Raw genomic sequence first — 11,772 nt, forward strand, 5'->3', positions numbered from 1 at the left:
ACTGAAGACATAAACAAAACATACGTAAGACACATAGGCCTGTGTTAGCACTGCGCCTGTACAATGTTGGCCCTCCAATGAACAATGTTGATTAAAAAAAAATGCGTTTGCGGTGTCAACGTAGCTGAAATCATCTGGTCAGGTCACACAATACGATGCACCAACTGTGATCTCAAAATTATGAGATATTAAGATATTAATTAAATGACTTTTGTCACTATTGGTTATCTGGTGATTATTCTCTCAGTTAACTGGTGAATCGCTTAATCTGTTAAATGTTAGCCAATTGGGGAAAAAATGTCAATCACAAGTTCCCAAAACCAACTGCAACTTTTGACAGCGTCTTTTTTTGCCAGACAGTTGAAAAACATATTCAAAAAAAAGGTATTCAGTTTACTGTCACAGAAGAGTAAAATAAACCAGAAAATATTCACATTTGAAAGGTTGTAAACAGTGAATTTGTATAAACTACCATTTGACTATCAAAATAATTACCCATTAATTCTCTTTTGATGTACTAACAAAGTAATTCTTGCAGCTCTAATCATGAAAAGTGGAAATCATAATTATAAGATAAGGTCCCCAATTTCTTACTTTAGTGAAAGCAATGCACTTCTGTAGAAATCCCTGTTTTTATTCCTTTTTATAAACGAACTTCTTGTTGTCAGCCAAAGAGTGAGGTGGTGACACTCTGCTTTATTTATAGTAAGACGTAAACTGTACTAAAGGATATTGTAGGTACAGGTAAACAGCTTAACCTGAATAGGAACTCAGCTTGCCTGTGGTCAATGCTAACTCCCTGCATTTAAATGTAGTCACTGAGGAAAAAGCTTGAAAGTCACTGAAAGCCCTGCACCTTGAACGTCCTTAATGCACTGTTGGTCTTTGCAGCTAAGGGCTACAGAGGTTTTACAAGGGGGTACTAACATAGATGACGTGCTCATTGTAGCGGATGAGCAGGTTGCGGAGGATGCCGGCTTCGTTGAGGTCGCCCAGACGGATCATGTCCTCCACACCGTGGATAGAGGTTGGGTGCATGGGCTTGATGTTGGTGGCATTCTGAGGGGATATCCAGTGTTCCTGGGTGAAGGGGGGGGGATTAAAATGAGAGGGAGAGTGACCTGAAAGCTAAGAAGGATCAAGCACGTCCGGAAGGTTCTGGTTTATCACAAACTGGGTCTTATTTTGGTAGTTTTGGCCATCATTCTTTTTCAGTTATGTTAACACTGTCTGAGCAGGCAGACCATCAGACTGGTTGTAAACAAGTCGAGAGTCCAGTCAGATGACCAAAACCACATTGTTTCGAGGTTAAACCAAAAGTGAGCATAGCCAGAATCTTGGTAATAATCCCTCATTGTAGGCTGAGGAGGAGTTTCTTCCCCCAAACTGTCAGATGGACGTCACTTAAAGTCTGTATGTTCGGCCGCCACATCAGAAATGAATTCTTCTAAATAGGTCTGGGGGACCGGCTGGTTTGTTTTACAACCTGTCTGATAGTCCCATGACCTGTGTTTCTTGCCCCATTTGAGTTCTTTGTTGCCAGGGTGCTTCATTGCCAGATCTAAGCAACTTAGTATAGTGGTAGCCAGGACTCGTGAAAATATGGGGAAAAGGTAACATTTATTAAAGTAAGCAGACAAAATGTGTGTGTTAAGTCTGATTGATTTTGCCTATAAAGTCTTATAATTCAGTTTAGGTCAAAGTCTTCACATAGACCACCACTGTGATTCTTCACTGATTTTAAAAATACATCATCATCAATTGACCACGATATCCATTTTTAGGTATACAACAGTCAATCTAAAAAAATCTGATTTTAGCAAATGATATATTGTACAGTATCCACAGGATTGTGCTTAGTGTGTATAGACAATAACAGCACACGTTTCCTTCAACCTCTGCCCTCGACTTACCCGGCCTTCATCATCCAGAACCTGGATCGGTCCAGAGTCGCACAGTTTAACCACGGCCCCCACAGGGACGTCAAACTCTCGGCCTGTTTTAAGGTCCAACCACACATAGTCCCCCTGGATTATAAAACATAGCTCTGGTTAATAGGATAATTTGACCTACAATTAAAAGAGGAAACAAAAAATTAAAAAAAGAAAATGGCAAAAAAAAAAAAAAACTCTGGATAATCAGACCATAATTAAACATTAAAACAAAAAAGGGAACTGGAAAATAGGATACTGAATTGATAAATTGATACTATGACATGGCAATTTGAAAATGGAGAGGGAAATTTAAAAACCTAAAATGGAAAATAATAACAAAGAGAACATAAACCTTTTTATAAACAACCTTTCTGATTGTACCTATTGATGTGGCTGCATTGTAGAGTGATATGATTTGTATTATTTCATTTGTATGATATTAATATTGTTAAATCATTAGGACAGTTGTTTTCTCGCTACTGTTGGACATGAAATTGTGTGATGAATCAATGTTGACTTCCTGTGTATCTAACTAAAGTAACAGGTGTAATGAATCTGTTTTATTATTTCCCCATGATGAGGAATCTGTGAAGCTGTAACTGGTTGGTGTTTTAAACCGATATGCCCGACTGAATAAAGGCTGTTATTACAGTTTAACTGTTTTCATTGCTCTGTCAAAAACTGTCACAGGAACGGTTACATCCCTGTTGTATTTTCTAATCCTTCAACCCATGTTATTAAATTACCAAAAAAAAGTTGGTAGGAGTTGTTTTATGTTACCTTTATCATGTCATATGCTCTACTACAAATGTTATTGTCTTGTGCCCACAGTTATTTTGTTAGGTATGTTGATTAAGGGGGAAATTTAACAGTTACATCACGGACCCGGAGTTGCTTTGCCAAATTTTTCAGCTGCCCAATCTCTGAATGGGCGGATTTAGTCTGAAAAAGGCTTAAGACTGAAAACCTTCAGCCCAAAGAGGGGATGATGTAACCTCTGAGCGTGATGTTGTTTGGGCTGGTCTGTGAGACCGAGTGAGGTTTAATTTTAGCGGGGGTCACCAAAGTCACGGGGATTCATCATCCGGGAACTATGAATGACGATGGCAAAATTTCGTGCCAGTCCATGTCGGAGATGTGTAGATATTTCAGTGGATAAGTTAAAACTTTAAGTGGCTCGTGGTTCCAGAGAAAAACCCCACCAAAGTTATAACAATTCATCTTGTGGGAAACATGAATATCTTCACCAAATTTCATGACAGTCCACCCAATCACCGTTAAGATATCTAAGTCTGGACCAAATTGGTGGTGCGACTGACACTGCCATCTCTAGATCCACAGCTAAAAACATATGTATACTAGTGAAGCCTGAAGCAGTGCGTACAATATGCCAGCTGAAACCAATTCTTACTTAATTCCAATTGTGTGTTTGAACATGTTTTTCAAGTTTTCAATTAGGTGAAAATGCTCCTGAAAAAGAACTTGTCTTGGCCTAAATCAAATTCACGTTGTGCTCTCCACATTTTGCAACCTCGTGATACTAAAAAAATTTGAGTCACATGATGATTTTGTTGCGATCTCAGTATAACAGGGATAAAAATCTCAAAGATGGTTACATGACTTACTTGATAGTCTTTTGCTCGTTAACGAAACAAAGCCAGGAATGGTACCTTATATGCTGCTTTCTGAAAATACCAGTTTGTCTAGATGCTAAGCATACCGGAAGCTGCTGGCAAAGCTCTTCATTAAAGAAAACTCTGCAGCACAAAGCTCAGGGTTCACCCCTACAGTCTAGACCGTGACCTTAGGGATGCTATTTTCGCTTCCATTTAACAACAACCAGATGTCTCCCACTGACTGAGATTCATAGCGGAGGCTCTGAGCCGAGATTGAAACAGCACAGTGTGTCTGAGTCATGCTCTGCAGGACTCTGGGGAGAAAACGGCACCAGAATCTAGTTATTGACTATTGATGGCCTGATATGGGGTAACCTCGGCTGACTGAGTGAGGAGACCGGTCGGCTTCTGCTATATTTAGAGTGATGGGACATCATAGTGCTACTGAGATGTGAAACTACGATGCGTAAATCCTTATTTATTCCAATTAATTTATTTTGTATATTTCACCCAGTTTATTTAATGCCATTAATCAAGGTTTTTTTTTTTGTTTTCAAATTGGTTTAATGAATTTGACTTGTATGAGCAACCCTCACACAAAAAAAGTAAATGAAATTTAGGAAGAGAATACGACAATGTTCTTGTGTGAGGCCCATTGTTTCCAGAAAAAGATGTCGCTGTGAATTTCTTCAATACTGTGAGTCAGTTTCCATTGTGTTGGGGGTGGAGGCACAAATCTCCAAACCTAAAATCTCTCCAAAACTAGTCATCACAAAGAATGAGTGAGAAAATGTTTTGTAACTTTGGTGAACTGACCTTTTAACACCCTCCTTTTGCTATATTCCTAATTCCATTCCATTGTATTTGCTGTATCTCATTTTGCTGTTGCAACACTCATTTACTTATCAAGTCCCATCTTATCTTGTACTGATATCCTAATTGCCTTTTGCTTATCTGGATTTTTAGCTTAGACTTCTCATACACACCAAGTGAGTGACCTTCTTCCCTCTTTTAACAGCCGGTACTCAGAAGACCTTAAACTGCGTCCCTAAACTACCAAAATGTTGCTATGTAGTTGGTCAAAGGCATCAGTATGTGTATAATTATCCTCTCTCCACATGTTGAAGTGGCGTACGTGGGCCTGTAGTAACAGCAATACTCTGTTTCTAAAGAGTTGTAAAGGTGGCCTGTTTATAAATACCTTTCCAAAACTAAAAAAACACAAGAGCAAAAATGTAAGGAATGAATTAAATTGTGCGTTTGTCTGCCTTAGTGTAAGGTGCAAAGGCCACAGGTTACATTAGAAAAATAACAGTTCAGGACTGGAACATCCACTGTGTGGGCACCAAGATACTACAGTATTAGAGGTTAGAGTAACGTTAGCGCCTCTGCCGGGATACAGTTATGTGGTATGTGCCTCAACCACCTGGGGAAGGTTACACAGTGCTTGACGGCACCCGCCGATTTTGCAGTAAATGCATTACGTTTGCTAAACTTGTTGGTTCTTCCTCATCCTTAAATCCTTTTTACTCGTGAAACATACTGTTTAATAATTTGAACATTAAAGCAAAAATATAACCTCTGCGTTGTTCTGTAGTTAGGGGCCAATCCAATCCAAGGGCTGACTTAGCACGAATAAAATTTTAATTACATTTTTATTCATACTACAAAGCTAGGACTAACTACCTGTACCCTGCACTACAAGAGCAATGCCGCACCATTATTTCCATGTCTTCTACTGATCATGAACTGGTGAGGATACTGACTTTTTGCCTGGGACGTGCAGCTTTAGCCGCAGTCTTTTAGCATTATTGCATGTATGTAGCACTAGCATATTTAAGACCCTTTGACGGGCTTCTCATTTGAAAATGAATCAGCTAGAAACATTAAAATGTGAGCAGGAGATAGATTTCAACCAACTCACAGAGTTTTAGGGTTAGCATCAGCTTTGGTTATGTAGCTACATCTGACAAAATCTGCAAAAGTCGTCGTTTCAACCCACAAACTCCACGGTAGTCAGCCAGAAATGAGAAGCCTGCATTTGTTTACTTTTGTCTGAAATCAGACTCAGCTTGAGACTCAGCTCGCCACGTCAAGGCTCAGCTTGACGAGCAGATAAGGAGAAAAGGGCTTAATGAACGTTCAATCCTGTAGATATTCAAAAACCGAGATAAAAAAGAATAACTGGGTGTAGGATGGAGCCAGCTACTGAGCTGATGGAGACTTTTCTACCCAACAGGACCTACCTGTTGCAGAATGACCATGGTTCAGCCTCGAGTTGATTCCAGGACATCAGAAGTCACCAAGTTTGGCCTCTGCAGAGGAGACAAGTTACAGACATCATGCAACTGAAAGAACAAACGACCTCTTCAGAATGAATTTGCTGTTCAGACACAGAAAACAATGCTTTGTACTAAATTGTTTTACCAAGTGTACTATAATGTGTTCAGACTGTTAGAGCACACATCTGCTATGATAAGATTAAGAAGTGCTTTCCGTACAGTTAATGCCTTCATAACTAAAGGTGAAGATCTGTCAATTCATTCATTTGTCAATCAATGGTAGATTAACGGATGAACTCCTTAATATAATTTTCAAGCCAAAGTTGTCAATTGATCATTTTAATGTTCTGAAAAATAGTGATGATATTTTTTATACTATTTTCTCATGTTGTGTAGACTAAATGACTAAAGAGTAGCAGATTAATGGATAGTGAGAACAATCCTTAGCTGTAAACCCAATTCAACACTAGTTGGGATATCAGATGGTCATTTGATTGACGTTTACAGTTTGCTGAGGGTAAACTGACAAACTGGGGGGTTTAACACAAGCAGTAACCATGGGTCAACAGAGAGAAGAGCACTGTCAAGAGCATCTCAAACCTGACCCTCAGAAACCCAATGGAAATAACTGTCACGTTATCAAACACACTGTTACAGTGACTGGTGAACTTAGTCATGTATCATTTTAAATTACCAACCATTCAGCCCTACAAAGCAAAATTTAGTTATGACCAAAGTCTGACTGGCATTTATTTTGACATATACTTCACCATTTATATTTTCCTAGCCATAGAAATGTAACATTTCAAAGAAAAGAACATGTTAAATGTGCAACAAAAAACAGCTAGAGATAGCCACAGCCAGCCTGGACGAAGCTAAGTTTACTTGATTTTTCCCCTCAACTGTTTCCTGAAATTGACACATATCAATTTTGTTGAACTGACACCTTGGATATTTAGTTAAACAGCATAAAAATGTAACATCTAAATCCAGTCAAGCAGAATAAAACATGCGGTTAAACTGGTTCTGCTAATAAAGGCAGTTTATTTAGTTTAGAGTAGCAGTAACTCCCATCTCAGTGGTTGACTCTAGTTCACAATTTGGTGGGTTTAAGCTACTCTTAAATATAGTATTTAATTGTTTTAAAAGGTTAATTAATTAATTAATTATAATAATTTCAAGGTAATTATTAAATATTGGCAGATGGAAGGCTGAAAAGACACATTTTGCTTGTTTGGACTGTTTTCCTGTCATATTTCCTTATTAGTTTTTCCAAAGATCTGTCGGTGAAAAAACATATGAAATCCACAAAGACATACATCATATCTGTCTTGTACACTTCACCCAGTCAGCCTGAAAACTCTCAACTCCTTTTTTTTTTTAAATGCCTTCACCTTTTCTGCCGTTACTGCTCACTGCCTTTGTAGGGCAGCATTTATGTTTAGAGCTGTTATATGCACTTGTTTTCCATTATAACTTAAAGCTGCATTGATTGATTTTTTTTTTTTTTTCGGCCACATGGGTGCAGGAGTACAAGCTGAAAACAAAACATTAAACGTGCTATCACTTCATAAAGTTGTCATGGCGAATGTGCTGTAATAAACATCTGCCTATTTACACATCCAGCTGATACAGAGCATCATTAGCATTCATTTGGAGTCGTGCTTCTGGCCACCTGATGAATATTAGTCTTTTTTTTTTTTGTAGCTCTGGTTTGGTCTCCACCAGCTATTTACCTGCTAAATGCTGCACTATGTTCACCAGCTAGTTGCTAACTGTCTGTGGTGCCGGTGCAGAGGTTTTTTTATGGGCTTTTATTTGCTGGAAACAGCTGCCTGCTCCTGCTGGAAACGAGGTTGATGAGAGCAGAGTTTGCAGCCTGGAAAAACAAACCAATGAGCTAAAAGAAGCTAAAAAGCTCCGTGGAGCTTTTTCACTGTTCGTCACTTCGAGCTCCCCCCTTTCAAATGATAAAGTCATAAATACATTGATTAGATTAGAGACTTTCTATAATTCAACGTGGTGTAGAGAAGCAGGGGAGCCAATGATCTACTAATGACACTGAGGATGAGTTTGCTGTCTGTATTTTAATGCCTCGTTGTGTAGGATTAACAGTTGGCTAAAAGGCCAATCTTCGCCCAAACGTGCGTGTTCATTCAAGTTCATACCACACTGCACACAGCAGGGTCAGAGCAGAGACAATCAGCCATGTGGTTCGGCTGGACATGGGAGACCAGTGGAGGAAAGGGGGGGCTGGGTGGGGGGTGGGGGGGTTAAAGGGTCTGCTGGAGGCTGTTAAAGGCTTACTTGGATTCCTGGGGCTAATCCCATCGAGGCATAGTTGTTGCAGTTATGACTGCTGAATCATTTTCTCCCCCACTGAGCCGTCTTTCCTTTGTTACCCTCAGTCACAATGACGGTGATGTGCTACTGCATGGAGTACGATAGTCTTTTTGTTTCCAGTGAACTATAGTACCCAAAGTAGTAGAACAATTTTGAATCTTGACATGGTCACATTTTGCAGCTGTAAAAACTGTGTACTGAGGGGTTGAAAGTGTTAAAATAACTTCAGTATGGCTGCCATTTAAAGCCAACCACTGGTTCACTGCTAAGTTAACACAGTCCAGGCTGGAGCCGTAATGAAATCGAATAGAGCGATTTGAATGAATTATTAAAACAGAAGTGAAAAGAAACTGAGGTGACATTTTCTTCTGCTAATTCCTTTTAGGGAACATAAACAAGTTGGCGACATAAATAGTTTGTGTTGCTAAAAAAAAAAAGCCCAGACTGTATGAAAGATGAAGATAACCCATGTCAAGGGGGGAGGGGTTAAGTGTATTAATGATCCATTAGTGGTCCAATAAGTAGATTAACATTCAGTTGGTTGTGCCAAACTACAAATCGAAAAGAATCTGAATTAGAGACAGATTTTAAATGCAAAAAAAAAAACATCCACAGATTCATTTCAAACAGGGGCAGCAAACCGTTTGGAGAACAGCAGTGCAGATATACAGCAGGCAGTTCATTTCAGACCACGTTCATCCATATGCAGCCCGGCATTAGTCACTCATATGTTCAGCTTATGCCAGGACAGAGCCTCTTATCCAGAACCACAGGGTTCCAATCTGGCAACTGTCCCAAATACAGACCTATACATCTGTACTAAACTTAACCATGTGGCCTTCCCTCTGCCCACAAACCTGTTTCCTGAAATGTAAACACAAATCTACTGTAAAGAATTCAAATCATTAGCGCGTGCGCACACACACACGCACGCACGCACGCACACACGCACGCACGCACGCACACACGCACGCATGCACGCACGCACACACAAACAAACATATGAAATGTAAGCAGCTGCTCCTGCTAACACAACATTTCACTGTAGTTGCATTGAAACCACAGAAACAAACTGTTTTCATTCCGGCTGACTGATATAACAGCTCTACTTAAGACCAAATTTACAGCTTACCTGTTCCCCAAAGCCTCTGACCGATCACTAACTCAGACCTTGGCACACTCACCCTGAGTATCTTTATTACTTGATGTGTTTAATTTGTTTACATCATGCTTTCACACGTGTGTTTACATAATTTTAATATATATTTAGCTATACATGTTTTATACATTGGCGTTTTTATGAAATTACTCTTAATTGTTCTTACTGTAATATTCTTTTATGTTCTGTAAAGCAATTTGAACTTCCATGGGTATGAAATTCACTTACTTTGCTATGGTTAGCCTAGGTCTGCTCCCTGACCCCGCCACGGTCAGGTTTGAGCCAATCTGTTGCATAAAGCCTTGGGTTCGGGTGGGGTTGGGTTATTTTAAAGTAGAATTTAAGTAGAATTTATCAAGAAATGTTTGTGTTTCTCTCTCTGACTGTGCCGACTGTCTGTCGAGTCAAGTCAAATCAGTTTTACTAGTTTCACAAATTCTAAATTTGCCTCAAGGGGATTTACAATCTGTACAGCATACGACATCCTTAGACTGTTGATTCTGATGAGAAAAAACTCCCTAAAAATTCTTTAATGGTAGGAAAAAAAATGGAACCAAGTAGGATGTCTAGCGGGAAGAAGGAAACAAAACGTGTTCATTAGCCTTAAGAAAAATATAGCCTCAGGTCTTGGTTCAGGCTCAGGTCTCAAATTTGGCAGTACCACTCAGGTTCAGTTGGGTCAGATCTTAAAAACAGGGGTGAAGTCTGGCTTTGGGTCTCAGTTTTAGGCCTGTGCAGAGCTCTAGCAGAGGGGTGGCTGGAAGCCGATGGGAATGTCAGGTATTCGGTCATAAAGTTTTGAACAAATTAAAATTTTGACCCGATGATGTCGCTAGACGAAAAAGTAAGAGGACCATTAAAGTTATTACAATTCATCCTGTGGGGGACATGAGTCCTTGTGCCAAATTTCATGGCAATATATTTAGTAGTTGTTGAGATATTTCACTCAAAACCACAAACATGAAGCTCATGGAGGCCCCAAAGGAAAATTCAGGGGACCAACAAAGCCAGAGGACATGAATGTTTGTGCAACCATTTAACATGAATACGAGAGCTATCCAGTGAATCGCTGTTGAGTTACATGTATGTTAGTCAGAACCAAAGTGTTGAAGCGACCCTCATTGCTGCTAACGTGGCTGAAAACTTGGTAATGTGCCAGAAAAGGTTGTGAATCCTGACATAATGAAGGACAAGTCTCACTCTAGCCGTACTGTTAGTTTCTTAGCTCTATAATCATCTCATACTGGATGATTTTATTGTTCAGTGTTTACCATACTGTCATTCCCCCAAGACCTTAAATAAAGTTAAAGTATTAGAATTACACTGTATGCTAGGCCAGCTTGTAGTTCAGCACGAAAAGAAAGTAGCACCATAGATATATCTCCCTGTGTCTTGAGTCTTTGTTGTCGTGAGGATGAAGGGATGTCAAAGACATTTCTGCATGAGGCACCACACGGTCAATACTGAAATCGGCAGTTTCAGAGACAACATATAAAAGTGAACTCATGTATCTGACGGAGACAAGTCAGAATAAAGCATCAAGGAGATGCTTTATTAGCCCACGGAGTTCAAAAAACTCAACTCCCTGACATCGCGGCTCGTGAGACCCCTGGTCAACCTGGTCAGAGATTTTCATGTAAGGGGCCAACCAGTGCTAATGCCTTGGCTGCTAATCTGTTTGTGTGGCCTATAATACTGCTCTCACAAGTATGTGTACTGTATTTGTATCAGTTCTGACTCACATGGCAGCGATTCAGGGGCGAAGACGGATGTGAAGCATTCATCATTGACCACGAAAGTTTTTAGGGCCGCGCTTCCATGTCTTCATGAATTCTGTGGTTTAGTGTCTGCAAGGAATAACACAGAAGTCTATTAATTTAAAATATTAATGCTGTTAATGCAGAATTTAGTGGTGGAAAGTAGACTTACCCAGGTCCTGTGCTTAATTTTTTCAGTATTTCTATTTGATGCATTTTTATACTTCTACTCCACTACATTTCAGTGACAAATGTTTTACATTTCACTCCTCCATTCATCTGACAGTTATAGTTACTTGGTACTTCTCAGATTAAGACTTTACATAAAATATATAACATAAATAACATAACATAATATAACAAAATATAAGACAATATAAGACAATCTCATACTGTAAATATTATGAATAGCATTAGCTACATGGCATTAAATAAAGTGGTTGAATTTGGCCCCACCTTGACCAACTATAATAATTAGTTTTCAGTCTTTGAGGAGGCTGGTATACTTTATATCTACAGGTATTATTTGTGTTAGAACATTTATTTATTTATTATTATAATTATTATAATTATAAGTTGCCATTTAAATAAGCTTTTATTCAAGTTTTTAAAAAATTAATTAAAGAAAATACCTTATCAAAACCAAAAGTAAGGACACGTATGTATATTAAACAAAAGAAT

General features: G+C 39.0%; 1 protein-coding gene across 2 annotated transcripts in view; it reads right to left on the bottom strand.

Moving 5' to 3' along the window:
* myo7ab (myosin VIIAb) overlaps positions 1–5,814 on the bottom strand; it is a 48,646-nt gene extending 42,832 nt beyond the window's left edge. For both annotated transcript variants that reach the window (XM_040149618.1, XM_040149617.1), the window contains exons 1-3: positions 5,797–5,814; positions 1,914–2,027; positions 928–1,080 (exon numbers count right to left, since the gene is read on the bottom strand). In XM_040149618.1, the coding sequence (XP_040005552.1) occupies positions 928–1,080; positions 1,914–2,027; positions 5,797–5,814 (285 nt within the window). The remainder of the gene's footprint in view (positions 1–927; positions 1,081–1,913; positions 2,028–5,796) is intronic.
* Between the last annotated feature and the right edge of the window lie 5,958 nt (positions 5,815–11,772).

This window comes from Xiphias gladius, chromosome 17, assembly GCF_016859285.1.
Source record: "Xiphias gladius isolate SHS-SW01 ecotype Sanya breed wild chromosome 17, ASM1685928v1, whole genome shotgun sequence".
NCBI classification, from domain to species: Eukaryota; Metazoa; Chordata; class Actinopteri; order Istiophoriformes; family Xiphiidae; genus Xiphias; species Xiphias gladius.